This window comes from Artibeus jamaicensis, unplaced genomic scaffold (assembly GCF_021234435.1).
Source record: "Artibeus jamaicensis isolate MK-2021 breed Jamaican fruit bat unplaced genomic scaffold, CSHL_Jam_final contig_64, whole genome shotgun sequence".
Lineage (NCBI taxonomy): Eukaryota > Metazoa > Chordata > Mammalia > Chiroptera > Phyllostomidae > Artibeus > Artibeus jamaicensis.
Window position 1 is genome coordinate 549,002 of NW_026521911.1, and position 16,090 is coordinate 565,091.

Sequence of the window (16,090 nt, forward strand, 5' to 3'; positions counted from 1 at the left end):
ACTTAACAGCATGAGCTTTGAATCAAGTCAGTGCTCACACCGAGTGTGTACTTGAACAAAATGCTTAACCTTTCCAAGGCTCCAGTCCTTGATAATAATATCAATGCTGTAAGGCTGCTAAGAAAGTTAAAAGAATAATTATGCACAGAACTTAGCACTGTACTTGGCATAGCATAAGCATCTAATAAATGATAGCTAGTGCTTGGTTTTCATTGTTATCATTGTATAGTAAGTCTGATTCCTCCACTTCTAATGTTTTTGAAGATAGAAATTATATTACCTGAGTTGTTTCTTTTTCAGGCTAAAGTTTCTTCACTAGACTATAAATTATATGAGGACAGACATACATGTCCCATTTACTGCCACATCCCATGTCTAGAATAGTGCCTGGCACATACATAAAAGATGCTTACAAATACTGACATAAAGGTGAGCTAAGCAGCAGGGAGGAGAGACTAGGGTTACCTCCTCCCTCATGATATACACCCTCTTGCTATTAAAGATTTGGTACAGCTTGGCAGCTTCACCAAACTGCTGGTTCACACTGAACTTGAAATCAACTGAAACCTTTAAATCTTCTCACACATGATGACTTGCTACTCTGGGCTCTGTGGAATTGGAGCTGTAGTAATGCCAAAAGGTAAAACAATAACAGACCTTTTTCCATTTAGAGATTCCTCTCACTTTTACTAACTGGACCACTCAACTGGCTCCCAGCAACTGTAGGTTGGTATTCAGAAAGATCTTTCTAGGACTGTTTGTTTCTTTCTCCCAAATAGAGTATAAGCTCCTAGAGGGCAAGATCTGTTTTGCCTTCTCTCCCACTTAACAAAACAGGGTTGAGCACAGAGTAAGAACAGACTGGTGCCCTCTGTCTACAGCAGGATTACAGTAAGGATTTGGGAGAACTGTTAGAGACCAAGCTTGGGGCTCCCTCTCCCTCTTACACAGCTCAGTCAGTGTGATACTACTAGTTGGTAGAAGAAAGTTGACCCAGTCTAGGCACAGATGCAGACATAAAGCCTTCACTCTGACCAGCTGGCTCCTAGCAGGCTGCTCTGCTGGGAATTACTTCCCCTGACAGGGACGAGTTCCTAGAGAACAAGCCAGTATCAAAACATCTCTCCACAGGGAATAGTCCATCTAGACAACTTTCAGGGGCTGACTGTTCACACAGGAAGAGAGGAGAGCCACAGCAGGATGAGAGGGCTCACCTCATCACTTTCTTCCACGTCCACATCACCATTGGCATCATCATCCATCAGCTTGTGGATGCTGCGGACTGCATCGAAACTGAGCTTCTCATCCTCACTGTGGCACAGAAGCTCGTCAATCCGGCAAAACTCTGTATAGGAAAAGCAAGAGACAACATTACCAGGACTGTCACCCAATCTCTATTACCCACCTGTCTCAGGCTCCTTAGCTTCTAACACATGACTCCTCATGAAGCCACTTAACCGACTATTTGTACAGTGAGAAAACTGTTTCATCAAGCCTTTAACTGCCTCCCCAAGGATGTGCTGAGCTCCTCCATTTAGAGACAATGCTTTATCATCCTTATAGTTCCCTTGCACAGAAGTTGAGCATAGAACTGGGAGTACACTGGGATCTAGACAAAAAAACATAGAAAACTGGTAACTCAGAAGAAAAAAATATTTAGCCCTGGCTGGTGTGGCTCACTGGTTGAGTGCCAGCCTGCGAACCTAAGGGTCACCAGTTCCATTCCCAGTCTAGGGCACATGCTTGGGTTGTGGGCCAGGTTCCTAGTAGGGGGAGAGCGAGAGGCAACCACACACTGATGTTTCTCTCCATCTCTTTCTCCTTCCCCTCCCCTCTCTAAAAAATAAATAAATATAATCTTTAAAAATATATTTAAATGAGGAAAAAGACAAATGGCCAGTGAACATAGGAAAAAGTTTAACCTCACTAGTAATCAAAGAAATACATATTCAAATGAAATATTATTTTAATCAGTCAATAAGCAAATGTAAATTAATACAATATTTCTGGAAACAGGAAAAATTCCCCTCCATTCCAATGCCAGATTATATAGTTTTCCTTTCTGTTCTCTTTGTCACCACTGGGACATATAATGCTAGCCACAGGCTACCTCGGGAAACCTTTCACATCATAGGCCTTCCCACAGGCAATTACATTCGGGAAATATCTATCATACATCTGAAGTCCTAAGCTCATCTGATAAACCAGTCCGGGAATCTGGAGTGTGGCCTTCTCTGTCCACCATCGCACACAGTCACTCATGCAGAAGTAAAACCTGCACTAAAGGCAGGCCACCCTAGTTCTTTCATGACATCTAATCCTCTCGTATGAACCTGGAAGACACACAGCCCAACCGATGCATACAGCAGAGTCTGGAATCTAGTCTTAGCTCTATCATGTGATTCTACGGAGATGACTTCCTTTCTCTGGACCTCAAGTTCATTATTTGTAAAAGACATTTTCATGACAGTTTTTAGTATTTTTTCCAATTCCCAGATTATAAAATTCCTCTTTCCTTTGACCCTGATCTTGATAACTACTTTCTAGGCAAAATACTCTTCAGATCACCTCCAAAGATGTTATAAGAAAGACCCTGACTTCCCAGATGATGGAAGATGCTGGGATAATAGGAGAGAAAGCAAAGACAGGGTATGGAGGCCGCAGCTCTCAAGCCTTCTAGAAGGCACTAATCAAAGACCTGAAACACTCTAATCCATTTAATCATTTACTGGTTTGCTGGTCAGGCAGTGACAGGACTAGACAGATTGCCCACTACACTTGCTAGCTGCTCAAATCCTTTTTAAAATGAGGAAGGGGCATAATTCAAAAAAATTTAAGTGTCTCAGATGTGATTCTATAAAAATCTGTTGAATATTGAAGTTCACAGGTATTAGCTGATGTGCCCAAACTCAAAGGCAGCTGAAGAGCCACAGTGAGAGCCCAGGTCTACTGACTCTCAAGCCAGCACTTCACCTGACTGCCTTTATGCCACGGTGACCAGATAACTTTAGGTTGATTTCGTCTTCTGGAAGCCACAAATGGTAATACTGGTAAGAATCTCACTGAAGAAATGGCTTTATTTTAAGAAAAAATAGTAAGATAAATAGTATGCATACAAAAGGAGTATTTCCATGTATGCTTATATTCCTCTACATCTGTCTTGCTAAGCTGGGGGTGGGGGGTGGGCGTAAAGGGGTGGTAGATGCTAAGGGAAAGGGTAGAATATAACCAAAGATTAAGCCATTGTTTCTCAACTTGCTCATCAACAAGAGCTCTTGTCATGACTGTTTCATTCATGGACTCCTATCCTATCCATGGAAAAAAAACTGCAATAAAGCCAACAAGTAATGACTAGTTTATAAAGAACACAGCACTGAGATTAGCACAACCAACATAACATTGTCCCTCCTTTATTCTTGTTTCTGTATTACTCAAAGGCACATATAATTGCCCATGAGAGTTTTTTGATCAGCATACTATGCATCCATTTAAACATTTATTGAGTACTGTTCATATGTCCAGCTCTGTAATCAGGGTGGGGTGTAAAGAGATGAATCAGATCTCATCTTTGCTCTCAAAGAGCTGAAAGAGAGGGAGATAGGCAATTAAAACACTATGTGCTAAGTGCTATAACAGAATAAAAGTCAGCAAACATTTTCTGTAAAAGGCCAGACAATAAAAAAAATTAGGATTTATGGGCTTATATTGTCTCTGTGGCAACAACTTAGGTTCTATCATTGAGCATAAAAGTAGCCATAGACAAAACACAAGTAAATGAGTTTAGCTGTGTTCCAAAACAACTTTATTTACAAAAGCAGGAGGTGGGCTGAGTAGCCCCTAGGCCATAGTTTACTAACCTGTTCTGGAAAACCATTGGCAGCACCCCCGAACCACAATGAACTGACATTTCTGACCCAAAGGAAAGACTCCTGATCCTTTCATTAGCCTGCATCCACACACATGTGCTTTACTTATTCTAAATAAAGCACAACTCCTAATGGGCTTTTTTAAATAATAGAAATAGTTTACCAAGTCCGAGGGACTGCGGGTCTCTAGGTTGGGCACCTGAAATCAGCCAGGCCCTTTCCCAAAAGGTTACAGCCAGTCTAGGAAGTTTAGGCTTCAAACAACAAGCTCTGATTTGTAACCTGATCAAACAGACAGGTGACCTTTGCTGCTGGCATCATCTGGCATAGAGAAGGATTAAAGGGACTGAAGATGAGAGAGCATAAAATCCTGATATTCCATACGGCTGTAGAATCCTGTCCAAAATTCTCAAATAAGTCCTTCAACCAAGCATTCCCTAGGCTGCCTCTCTTTTCTGAGACTTTTTCTACTTTATTTTTTACATTCTAATCTGGCAAGATTTCCCAGAGCCATCTGGAAATACCTTAGATTTAGGTCCACCTATTTAGCAACACATTATTACCGCAATGAAAGTCCTGGTCTTGGAGTCAGAACACGTATGTCAAAATCCCAGCTTCATCAGTTACAACCATAGGATATCGGACAGGTTCTTTAACTTCTCTCAGCCTCCAATACCTCATTTGCAAAATGAGGATAATTATTCCTGCTGCATGGAGATTTTGTGAGAATGAAATAAGACCACATTTGTCAAAACACCTAGCAGAGGGCCTGCATAAAGCTGACATTCAATACATTTGTACTTTCCTTCTTTCCTTCCAAAGCAGCAAGTGAATGATTCCCATCTCTTGCTAACTTCAGCCACTTTTCCTGTCAGACTGTGGAGAATCAAACATAGGCAGTACAGTCCAATTAAATTGATCACTCGTGCTCTCAGTGAGCTGGCAAGTGACTCTGACTCCCACAGCAGTTACATCTATCATTGGTAACATTTCTCCTACCACGTTGCAGTTGCCTATTTAATTTGTCTTCCCCATTAGACTCTGACTTCCTTGAGGAATTAGAACCATATCCCAAGCAGCAAGCAAAAGCCAATTCTTGGTAGATGCTCAGTAAATGTTTTGGGGTTTTTTTTCTAATGAATAACTAAATACCAACTCCACAAATATATGTAGAATGTTCTAGGTAGAAAAGAGAAGAATTTAAAGTAGAGATAATACCATAAAACCAGGTTTTGTCATTTTTTTGACCCTAAAACCCACTTACGCACTTAAAATTTTAAATACCAAAGTTGTTTGATGTGTATCATATTAGGCATTAAAACACCAATTCTAATATTTAGCAATTAATTCATTTTAAAATAATAAATTTCCTCTGTTAATATAAATAATGTATTTTTATAAAAATAATTGTTTTGGGGGAAAATATCATGTGAAGAATAGAACTGTTTTATATTTTTGCAAATCTCTTTAATGCCTGGCTTAATAGAAGACAGCTGCAGTCTTATTATATGTTTCCTCATTCAATGTCTTGTTTTATTTGAAGATCAAAACATAGATATGCAGCTGGAAAAGGCAAGAGTATTTTAATAACCTTTCGGATAATCATGGACGTTCTTCTCTGATACTACACCAAAACTCAACAAGTAGTAGGTTTATTAAAGGTTAGCTGCAGTGCAAAATCTGAAACTACATGGATGAACTTTTTGTATCTATTACATTAAAATCCATTGGCCTATGTCGCACTTTGAACAGATCCATGTACGATTTTGTAACATGATGCACTGGTCATTTAGAAACTACTAATTCAATGAGTTAGGCAGAGCTTTTATATTTGACACGTTCCATTTATATGATAATATCAAAATAATCATAATTATTAATAACACCACTGATTTCATCAGAAAAGCTTTAAATTTGCAGTGGCAGATATAAATTTCCTGAAATTCTAATTTTCAATTAAAAGCTGAAGTTTTAGCATTGGCAACAAATACTAATAGTTTTTTCCTTAAAGCAACTCACTTGATTCATTTTCAAGAAAATGTCTGCCAAATACATATTATGTGTTAAAGTAAAAATAGTGTTCCCTGAAAAAAAAGAAAAGGTAGTTCAGTTTGCAACTCACTCACACAAACACTTTTCCTTCAGATAAACATCAAACTTCTACACGCAGAAGTGCATTATTCTCAATGTCCTGTTTCATCACACAGGATACTAAAGAGACACGTATTTATGGAATACAATAAAATTAACATATTTTACTTTGTCATTAGAAAACTTTTTTTAAAAAACTGAGAGTGCCATGAAGTTGAGGAATACAACAATTACTAGCACAGCTTTTTGCCACTGCTTTGATTCCTATTAAGGTGTTAGCAGTTTTTCCTACTAATTGCTTTTTCACCATTAATGCAAATGTACACACAGTGGGAAAAAAGGAAATAGCATCTGATCATTATAATTAAAAGGGCTTTGACCTTCTGGGCCCCCAAAAATATTTTGGTAACTCCCAAGGGTCTGCAGACCACACTTTGTTAACCACTGGCAGACAAAACCACAAAGTCCTTTTCCTCATGTCCAAATCTTTTCTTCTTCCTCCAAGCAGAGTTAATCGTATACTGTTAAATGGTCCCAAGTACTCTGTACATAACTTTGCTACATTAATTCTCATGCTCTGAGTTGTTTGCATGCCACATCCAGAAAAGGGCAAGGACTAAGTTTGACTCAGTCTATGCACCAGGACCCAGTATGGCACCAACAACATCTGCCCTGTCAAGGATAAAATCGGTAAATGCTGGCTGAATGAATGCACAAATGGATGGATTCATAACAATCCATATCTCCCCAAAAGGCAAGAGAATTCTTGAGTACAACCCACCAGTATCCACCATCCACCTAATAATGCCTCTTCTCTCCCAGCCACTTTCATTTCTTATCACCGAACAGAAACTCATCCCCCCGGGAACACATACCTGTAGGCATGCAAAGCAGAGCCACTGCAGTTGAGCCTCACAATGGGATTGTCTGATGTGAGACACAAGCCCAAAGGGAAAGAAGTGAGAGAAACAGCAGTCAAGAAAGGCGGTACATATTAGGGTAGAGAAAGGGCACTGCAGAGTTGGAACCTGAGGAGAATCTGGAAATTGCTATATTTTACCAACAGGGGCCTCATCTGCAAGAATAATTAATTTCTCCTGCTTCACCCACCACCTCCCCAGCCAGAACCAGCAAGCTGTGCAGTGACTCAGAATCCACCCTTGCCCTGAGAAAGGCCAGCAGGAATGCTAGATATAGGTAGTGCTAGTGCATACCAGCTGAATCTCTGTCCAAGTCATCTCCCTACTTAAAGCCCTCAAAAGTTTTCTCATTCTTCTTAAGATAAAGTTCAATTACAATTATGAAAAGTGTTATAAATGAAAACTATCGGGTAAAGGCCAAGAGGCCACCTGCCACCTGCTGGTGTCATAGCCAACAACTCCTTCGGTTCGTCCTTTTTGTTTCTCCTTCACCACCGCCCAGTCGTGGCGTTCACCACCCTCGCTGCAGGAACTACGGCCCCCCCCAAAAGGGGGTGGGGGGGGAAAATAAAAAAAAATAACCCACCAGACCCCCACACACACACACACCCCCCCCCCCTCCTCCACCCTACTTTCCTTTCTATCTTAACTTTTCTGTTTATTTAAAGAAAAAAACTTGAACAATTAAAATAATTTTTTAAAAAGACACTAATATTTATGAAAATGGAGCATGTATATTTTTCCAGGTAGAGCTGCATGCAATAAAATGCTCTTATTTTAAGTGTACAGTTCAATGTGTTTGACAAACATACACACTTGTATAACCACCTCCCCAATAAAATATAGAACATTTTCATCACTCCAAATCATTCCCCCTCAACTCTTCACCGTCAGCCATCATCCTCTCCCCCACACAACCAGTGATCTGATTTCTATCATTATGAATTAGTTTGGCCTGTTCTAGAACTTCAAATAAGTATAATCATCAGTATGTTCTCTTTTGTGTCTGGCTTCTTTTGCTCAGTGTGATTTGAGAGTCAACCATGTTGTCACGTGTATCAATAGTTTGCTCCATTTTATCACTGAGTAATATTCTATTGAATGGATATACCACAGTTTGTTCATCCATTCACCAGTTTTTACTATTACAAATAAAGTGCTATGAAGATTCATGTACAAGTCTTTGTGTGGAAAAAGGTTGTTATTTTTCTTAAGTTAAAATGAGTTCTCATTTTTTTATTTATTGATTTTAGAGAGAGGAAGGGAGAGAGAGGTGAGAGGGTAGGGGGAAGAGAGAGAGAGAGAAACATCAATTTGTTGTTCCATTGTTATTCCATTTATTTATTAATTCATTGGTTGGTTCTTAAACCTGCAACCTTGGCATATTGGGATGACGCTCTACCAACTGAGCTACCAAGCCAGGGCAAGTTCTCATTTTTATCTTGAGATCCATTTGGAGTGGACTGCTAGGTTACATGACAGGGATATGTTTAACTTTTTAAATAATGCTGAACTGTTTTCCAAAGTAGCTGTATCATTTAATACTCCCCATAGAAACCGCTAGTATGAAGCACCAGTCCTATTGCTTCATATACTCTCTTTTACTTGGTGATGCTAATGTACAGCCTATGTAAAGAACCACCTATAATTCCTTTTATGTGAAATGCTCTTCATTCCTTCTTGACTTGCAAATTCTGACTGAAGCTGCTGGTCTCAATTTAAATACTTTTTCTTCAAATAATCTTCCTTGACTCATCTCTCCCAAACTGGTTTAGGTCCACATGATATACTCTAAAGCACCTATATTTTTCATTTATAACCCTTTTCACAATCATAAATATTTGTGTGATAATTCACTTAATGTCTGTTTTCTCCACTAAACTGTAAGCTCCATAGCAGCAGGAACCCTGGCTTCTAGCCAATACCTAACACCTAGCAAACTCCCTGCTGTAACCACTGGGGTTCAATAAACATTTGTTGAATGAACAAATGAATTCCTGGAAGAACTTGTTGCATGAAGGAGCAAATTCAAACAGAGATGAACAATCCAGTTCATGCTCATAAAAAGTACTAGAATTAGCACAGTATATGAATTACAAAGATACAGTAAAAGATGTTAAAAGGCAAGAAACCAGAATAGCAGGATATATCATAGTTTGAACAGGTAGAGGACAGTGGGTGGGTGCATAAGCGAGAGCAAGCCAAACAGAGCAAGCCCAAGAACAAGAAGCACAGCATTTCACACAGTTTGATTATTAAAGAACCCAAAGTCATGGGTTCTTTTTAGCAATCTTGCAAAAGCTCTGGGCACAGAGTAGAAGTAACAGATGTTGGGATTCTCTCATTGTACTCAGACTCTAAAGGCAGAGTTGGAGGGGCTTTGCAGGGTCACTATTCACTTTACTACTGGAGGAGGATACAAGCCCATGAAATGGGATTGTTTTGCCCTACGTTGGCTGACAAAACAGTGGCAGAACTGGATAAAAAGCCACACTAACTTCCTATGCCATGTCCTGTGCAAGGCTATGGTTGGAGACCCAGATGAGCCTATGCAAGAGGGCTCTTCAGAACTACTAATTCTGACTCTCCAAGGCCAACAAATGGCGGGTCCCATCAGGTACTTTTTGTCTATTAAGCACAAACACAGAAATCCTAACTGGGCTTCTGCCATTCCCCAAGTAGGGTAAAATAGAACTTTCTGAAAAATATTAATTAGTTAAAACAAAATAGAACTTTCTGGTTTTGCCTTAACTTCTTTAGTATCCCACAAAGGCCCCTTCCTCATTAGGACTTCCTCATTAAGAAATGAAAAGGCCCCTTTCTCATTAAGAAAGTTTTAAAAGATGCTTGGGGACAAATATTGAATTTCTGGTACACTCTGCTAGGAGGAGAAAAAGAGAACAGGAATATGCTTCTGTTTAAGCATATGAAACCTAACCATCTGCTAGAAAAGATGAAGAAATCATCAGCCCTCCCTGAGAGTAAAGGGAGTCAACCACCCCTCCTGGGTCCCATTTCTACCTTACTCCTCCTCCCAGTATTCTTTTTTTCTTTGAATATTTGATTTATTTACTTTTAGAGGAAGGGAAAGGGACAGAGAAAGAGATGGAGAGAAACATCAATGTGTGGCCTTTCTCACACCCCCAATCAGGGACCTGGCCCGCAGCCCAGGAATGTGCCCACACTGGGAATCAAACCAGTGACCCTTTGGTTCGCAAGCTGGCACTCAGTCCACTGAGCCACACCACCCAGGGCCCTCCTCTCAGTATTCTTGTCTTCAAACTTTCATGTCACAAAAAGTCTTCTTCCAGAAGAAAATGGCTAACCCCTAACATTAGTTCCTACCAAGCAGGCCATGACCTCACTAACTTGGGCTTCTGGTGGAGGGGCTTTCCAGCTGCTCCGATGCTCTGTGCCTCTTCCTGTGCCTCCTGCAGGGCTTTGGACTCTTGTCCAAGCTGCTGAATAGCCCATTTGCCTGCCCTTTTAGTACCATAACCTTTCTGACTGACAAGTATCTGACCCCCAGTTCAGTATTCACATGATGCCATGTCAACACTCATTTATAACTTTCTAACAGCTACTTGCTGAACATTGAACTAGCTAGCTGAACTAGCCAAAGGCACTGGAAAAACAAATAAAATTAAGACATACTTCTCTGGCCTCCAGTGTCCCCTCTACCTGAATTCCCAGCTATTAAAATATATGCTGAATTTCAGAAGTGGTAGATGTGGGTCTTTGATTTCCAACTTTCCTATTCCCTGACTTCTCCTATGGGTTAATTGTCTCATCTGAAAATCAGTGAAGTCCTATGAAAAACAGTGAGGCCCCATAAAAGCATTAGTACTTTATTTGTCATTTCTCTCTTCTTTGTTTTACCTGCAAATCTTAACTTCCCAACTACAGCAAGAGGAGGCTGATTTTTCTGGTGTTTCAGTGCTGGGCAACACATCTGCTAAAGGATGCCTACAGATTTTGAAAATACGCTTTCTCAGCATATCCCCTACACTACAGGTTTTTATATTCTAAGGCTATCTGTACCAAGAAGTGGGACAGCCCCAGAGAAATTAAATCAACCCATACTTGTTCAAAAGCTACCCCAAATTCTCTGACCTGGCGCCTACCCCAAACATTCTTCAACCCTACCAGCACTCATCAGGGTCTGAGATGGTCAAAAAATAATTACAGACAACTCAAAACTTTTCTGCTGAGAAAAGTTTCCTAAAAGTACTGGGGTAAGCACCCGAGTCCTTACCCAGATAAGGACTTTACACAGTGTCCAGGGAAGGTGCTGCACCCATTAATGGGGCCTCTAGAATTATACACTTCTGGGTTCATATGTGGGGCTGGCTATCCCAAGAGCACAGTGATAAATGCCTTGAGTATATAAACAGTGAGGAGCCAGGCACATCACTGCATGGGGTAAAAACAATGTAGATTTCAGTTTCTGTAGCAACAAGAGGTCATCCTCAAGTCTCCCAGACCCATTGCTGGCTGGCTGACCAGAGAACACATTCCTGGGCTCCAAAAGAGATCAGAACTAGGAGAGAGCTTCTCATCATCTTTCCGTCCCACACATTCAAACAATACAAGGAAGATAACTGATCCCCCTTCTTTTCTTGAGAAAATAACCAAGAACATCTACAGAAAAGCCTTGCTAACAGGATGGTGATTATAAGAACTGGGTTGCCACCCTTCCTTACCTAATGCAATTCTCAGCTATGGTAGCACAGTGTCTCCCCTGATTGGAGACTATCAAGAATAAAGAGTGCCTGAGCCTTCTGACAGCCCCGGCTCCCTAACCTTGGCTCTCTCATCTGAATGAGCCTGATGTGATTTCTGAGGAAAGACCTCTATGGCAAAGCATAAAGAACTGAGTTCATATGAGAGACCTACAGCCAACATCATACTCAATGGGCAAAAATTAAAAGCTTTTCCACTAAGATCAGGAACAAGACAAGGATGTCCTCTTTCACCACTTCTATTCAATATAGTTTTGGAAGTTTTGGCCACAGCGATTAGGCAAGAAAAGGAAATAAAAGGCATCCAAATAGGAAAGGAGGAAACAAAACTGTCACTGTTTGCAGATGACATGATAGTATACATGGAAAATCCTACAGACTCTACCAAAAAACTGCTCAAACTAATTAATGAATTTGGCAAAACAGCAGGATACAAAGTCAATATCCAGAAATCAAAGGCATTTTTGTATACTAACAATGAATCAGGAGGAGCAGAAATCAAGAAAAAAATCCCATTCGATATAGCAAAAAGAAAAATAAAATATCTGGGAATAAACCTAACCAAGGAGGTAAAAGACCTGTATGCAGAAAACTACACAGCCCTGAAGAAATAAACCAGGGAAGACACAAACAAATGGAAATATATACCTTGTTCATGGATTGGAAGAATTAACATCATCAAAATGTCCATACTACCCAAAGCAATATACAGATTCAATGCAACACCTATTAAAGTACCAATGGCATATTTCACAGACATAGAACAAACACTTCAAAAATTTATATGGAACCATAAACAACCCCGAATAGCAGCTGCACTTTTGAAAAAGAAGAACAAAGTAGGAGGGATCACAATACCGGATATCAAACTATATTAAAAAGCCACTGTAATCAAAACAGCCTGGTACTTACATAAAAACAGGCACATAGACCAATGGAACAGAACAGAGAGCCCAGAAATCAACCCAACTCTCTACAGTCAATTAATATTTGACAAAGGGAGCAGTAACATAATATGGAGTAAAGATAGTCTCTTCAACAAATGGTGTTGGGAGAACTGGACAGCTACGTGCAAAAAAATGAAACTTGAGCACAAACTTACACCATACACCAAAATAAATTCAAGGTGGATAAAAGACTTAAATATAAGCCGTGACACCATTAAAGTTCTAGAGGAGAACATCGGCAAGAAAATCTCAGATATTTCAGGCAGCAACATTTTTACCGATATGTCCCCTAGAGCAAGGAATATAAAGGAAAGAATAAACAAATGGGATCTCATCAAAATAAAAAGTTTCTGCATGGCTAAAGAAAACAGTATTAAATTAAAAAGACAACCAACTGTATGGGAAAACATATTTGCCAATGATACCTCAGACAAAGGTTTAATCTCCAAAATATACAAAGAACTTACACGACTCCACTCTAAGAAGACATCTAACCCAATTAAAAAATGGGAAAAGGACTTGAACAGACACTTCTCCAAGGAGGACATACAGAATATGCAGAGACACATGAAGAGATGCTCAATATTGCTAGCTATCAGAGAGATGCAAATTAAAACCACAATGAGATACCACTTTACATTGGTCAGGATGGCTATCATAAACAAAGCGACAAACAACAAATGTTGGAGAGGTTGTGGGGAAATGGGGTCCTTAGTTCACTGTTGGTGAGATTGCAGACTGGTACAACCATTATGGAAAACAGTATGGAATTTTCTCAGAAAAATAAAAATCGACCTGCCTTTTGACCCAGCAATTCCACTGCTAGGATTATACCCTAAGAATCCTAAAACATCAATTTCAAAGAACCTATGCACCACAATATTCATAGCAGCACAATTTACAATAGCCAAGAGTTGGAAGCAACCTAGGTGCCCGTCAGTAAATGAATGGATCAAATAATTGTGGTACATATACACAATGGAATTCTATGCAGCAGAGAGAAAGAAGGAGCTACTACCCTTTGCAACAACATGGATGGAACTGGAAAGCATTATGCTGAGTGAAATAGGCCAGGTGTTGAAAGACAAATACCATATGATCTCACCTTTAACAAGAAGCTAAACAACAAAACAAACAAGCAAGCAGAATAAAAACAAAGACACTGAAATAGAGAACACAGGGACAGTGACCAGAGGGGAGAGGGAAGGGAATTTAAGGGGGAAAAAAGGAGGGATTTGGAGGAACAAATATGAAGGACTCAGTGATGAGAACTAAGGGGGTTGGAAATGGGAGGGAGGTGGGGAGCATGGGGCGGGGGGGGGGGCTGGGATGGGAGAAATAGACAAAAAACTGTACTTGAAAAATAACTAAATAAAAAACAAACAAACAAAAAAGAACTGAGTTCAAATCTCAATACATTTTGCCTCAGTTACTGTAATGGACTTCCTCATTGATCTCTCTGTCTCTGCTCTAGTGTCTCTCAAACTCATCTACTCAAGTAGTCAGTATACTTTTCCTAAAATTCAAATCTGAGTAGACCACTCTCCTGAATAAAATCCTTCACAGGTTCACACAAAAACCTGTACACAAATGTTCAGAGATGCTTAATGTGTAATAGCCAACAGGTAAATGGTTAAAGTCTGGTACTTTTATACAATGAAACACTACTCAGCATAAAAAGAAACCAAGTAATGATACACATAACCACGCGGATGAACCTCCAGGGAATTATGTTGAGGGAAAAAAGCCAATTCCAAAATGTTACATATTCTATGATTCTGTTTATAGTGATGTAAAATTTTTGAAAGGACAAAATTTTAGAAATGTTAGGGAGAGGAAACCAGACAGGAGGGAAGGGTGTGGTTATAAAAGGGCAAGGATCGTCGTGTGTTGGAACAGAATTTACACACATACATAAGTACAGTAAAACTGAGGAAATGTGAACAAGATTGGTGGGGTTTTTTCAATGTTAATATTCTCATTGTGATATTCAACTACAGTTTTCTAAAATGTTACTGTGGGAGAAACTTCGTACAGTTTCCCAGTGATCTCTCTGTATTACTTCTTAAAACTACATGTAAGTCTACAATTATCTCAACAAAAATTTTAATTAAAAAAATTTCTTTGCAGGGATCCCAAATTCCTACAACAGTAATTCCTAACTCTTTTTCAATGAGGAATTAAAAAAAGCTTCATATAATAATAGTTGTACATTTTAGTACCCACTGATTAAAAAATGATTGATTAGGGAAATAATATGGGTTCATGGTACACCTTTCTAAGACCCCTTTCAGAGCTTCACATCCTCAAGATTGAGAATTGTTGGCCTATATAAAGTATATCATATAATTCTTTCTATTATATGAGATTATATATAATAATATTATGTATTATATTGTGCATGTATACAATATATACTATATACTGTAGTATACTGTATTATTATATATGTTATATTGTATGTATTATATACTATATATGTACTACATGTATACGTAGTACATATATAGTGCATATATTATGTTGAGTCTGAGACTCAAAAAATCTCAGACAAGGCTTTTGAGAGTGGGACCTGCCAAGTTCTGTAGTCTTACTTCACACCACTCATTCACATACACCAACACTTCCACCACACTAAACTACTTTCAACTCCATAAATAGCAAGGATCACTGTTACTTTGTACATGATGCTCCCTCTGCCTGCAGTATCCTTGCCCCATTCTACATATGACTAATTGCTACTCAAGTTTCAAGATTCTACTCAGCCCTTTTCTAATTTCTCCAGAAATTCTCTACACTGACTCCTAGAATTAAATGGAGAGCACCTCTTCTGTGTTCTCATAGTTCCTATGTTTCTCTCTACTACAACTTAGACCAATTACTTAACCTCTTTATTCCTGTTTCATCTTCTTTAAAACTGGAAGAAAATATCTCACAGAGTTGTAAGAATCAAATGAGTTAATTATATATAAAGTATTTAAAATACAGCACAACACACAGTAAGGGTTTGGTTACTACCAAGATGTTTTTGTTGTAATTTTCTGTTTAACCACCTCACTGCAAGATCCAACAGAAACTGATATTTGCATCCATCTCTAGTCTGGCAATATAATAGGTGCTCGGTAAATATTAGGGAAAAGAAGGAATCTAAATTTGGACTAGGGAGCTAGAATCAAAGTCAATGGTAGAAATGGGGATCTAGTGAATTGGGAAGTACTGTTAATAACAAGAGGTAAATATAGGTAAGAGCCAGGAATAAGATCACCACCTTCAGCACAAAAGACTCTATTACACAGGTTTCCAGTCAAGATGGTGGCATAGGCAGACATAGCTCACCTCTTGGCACAAACACATCTAAATTACAACTAAAATATAAAACAACTATCACTCAGAACCATCAGAAGTCAAGTTGTCAAGAAGTCTGACAACCACAGAATTCAAGAAACCACATCCATCCAGACTGGTAGGAGAGGCACAAATGAGGAACAAACTGGTTCCTCACCCAAGAGTGGTGGATAAAAATT

The 16,090-nt window shown here is 39.2% G+C and overlaps 1 protein-coding gene across 2 annotated transcripts in view; it reads right to left on the reverse strand.

Moving 5' to 3' along the window:
- Nucleotides 1–16,090, reverse strand: part of STIM1 (stromal interaction molecule 1) — a 186,056-nt gene that overhangs the window by 70,918 nt on the left and 99,048 nt on the right. For both annotated transcript variants that reach the window (XM_037135696.2, XM_037135697.2), the window contains exon 2: nt 1,215–1,345. In XM_037135696.2, the coding sequence (XP_036991591.2) occupies nt 1,215–1,345 (131 nt within the window). The remainder of the gene's footprint in view (nt 1–1,214; nt 1,346–16,090) is intronic.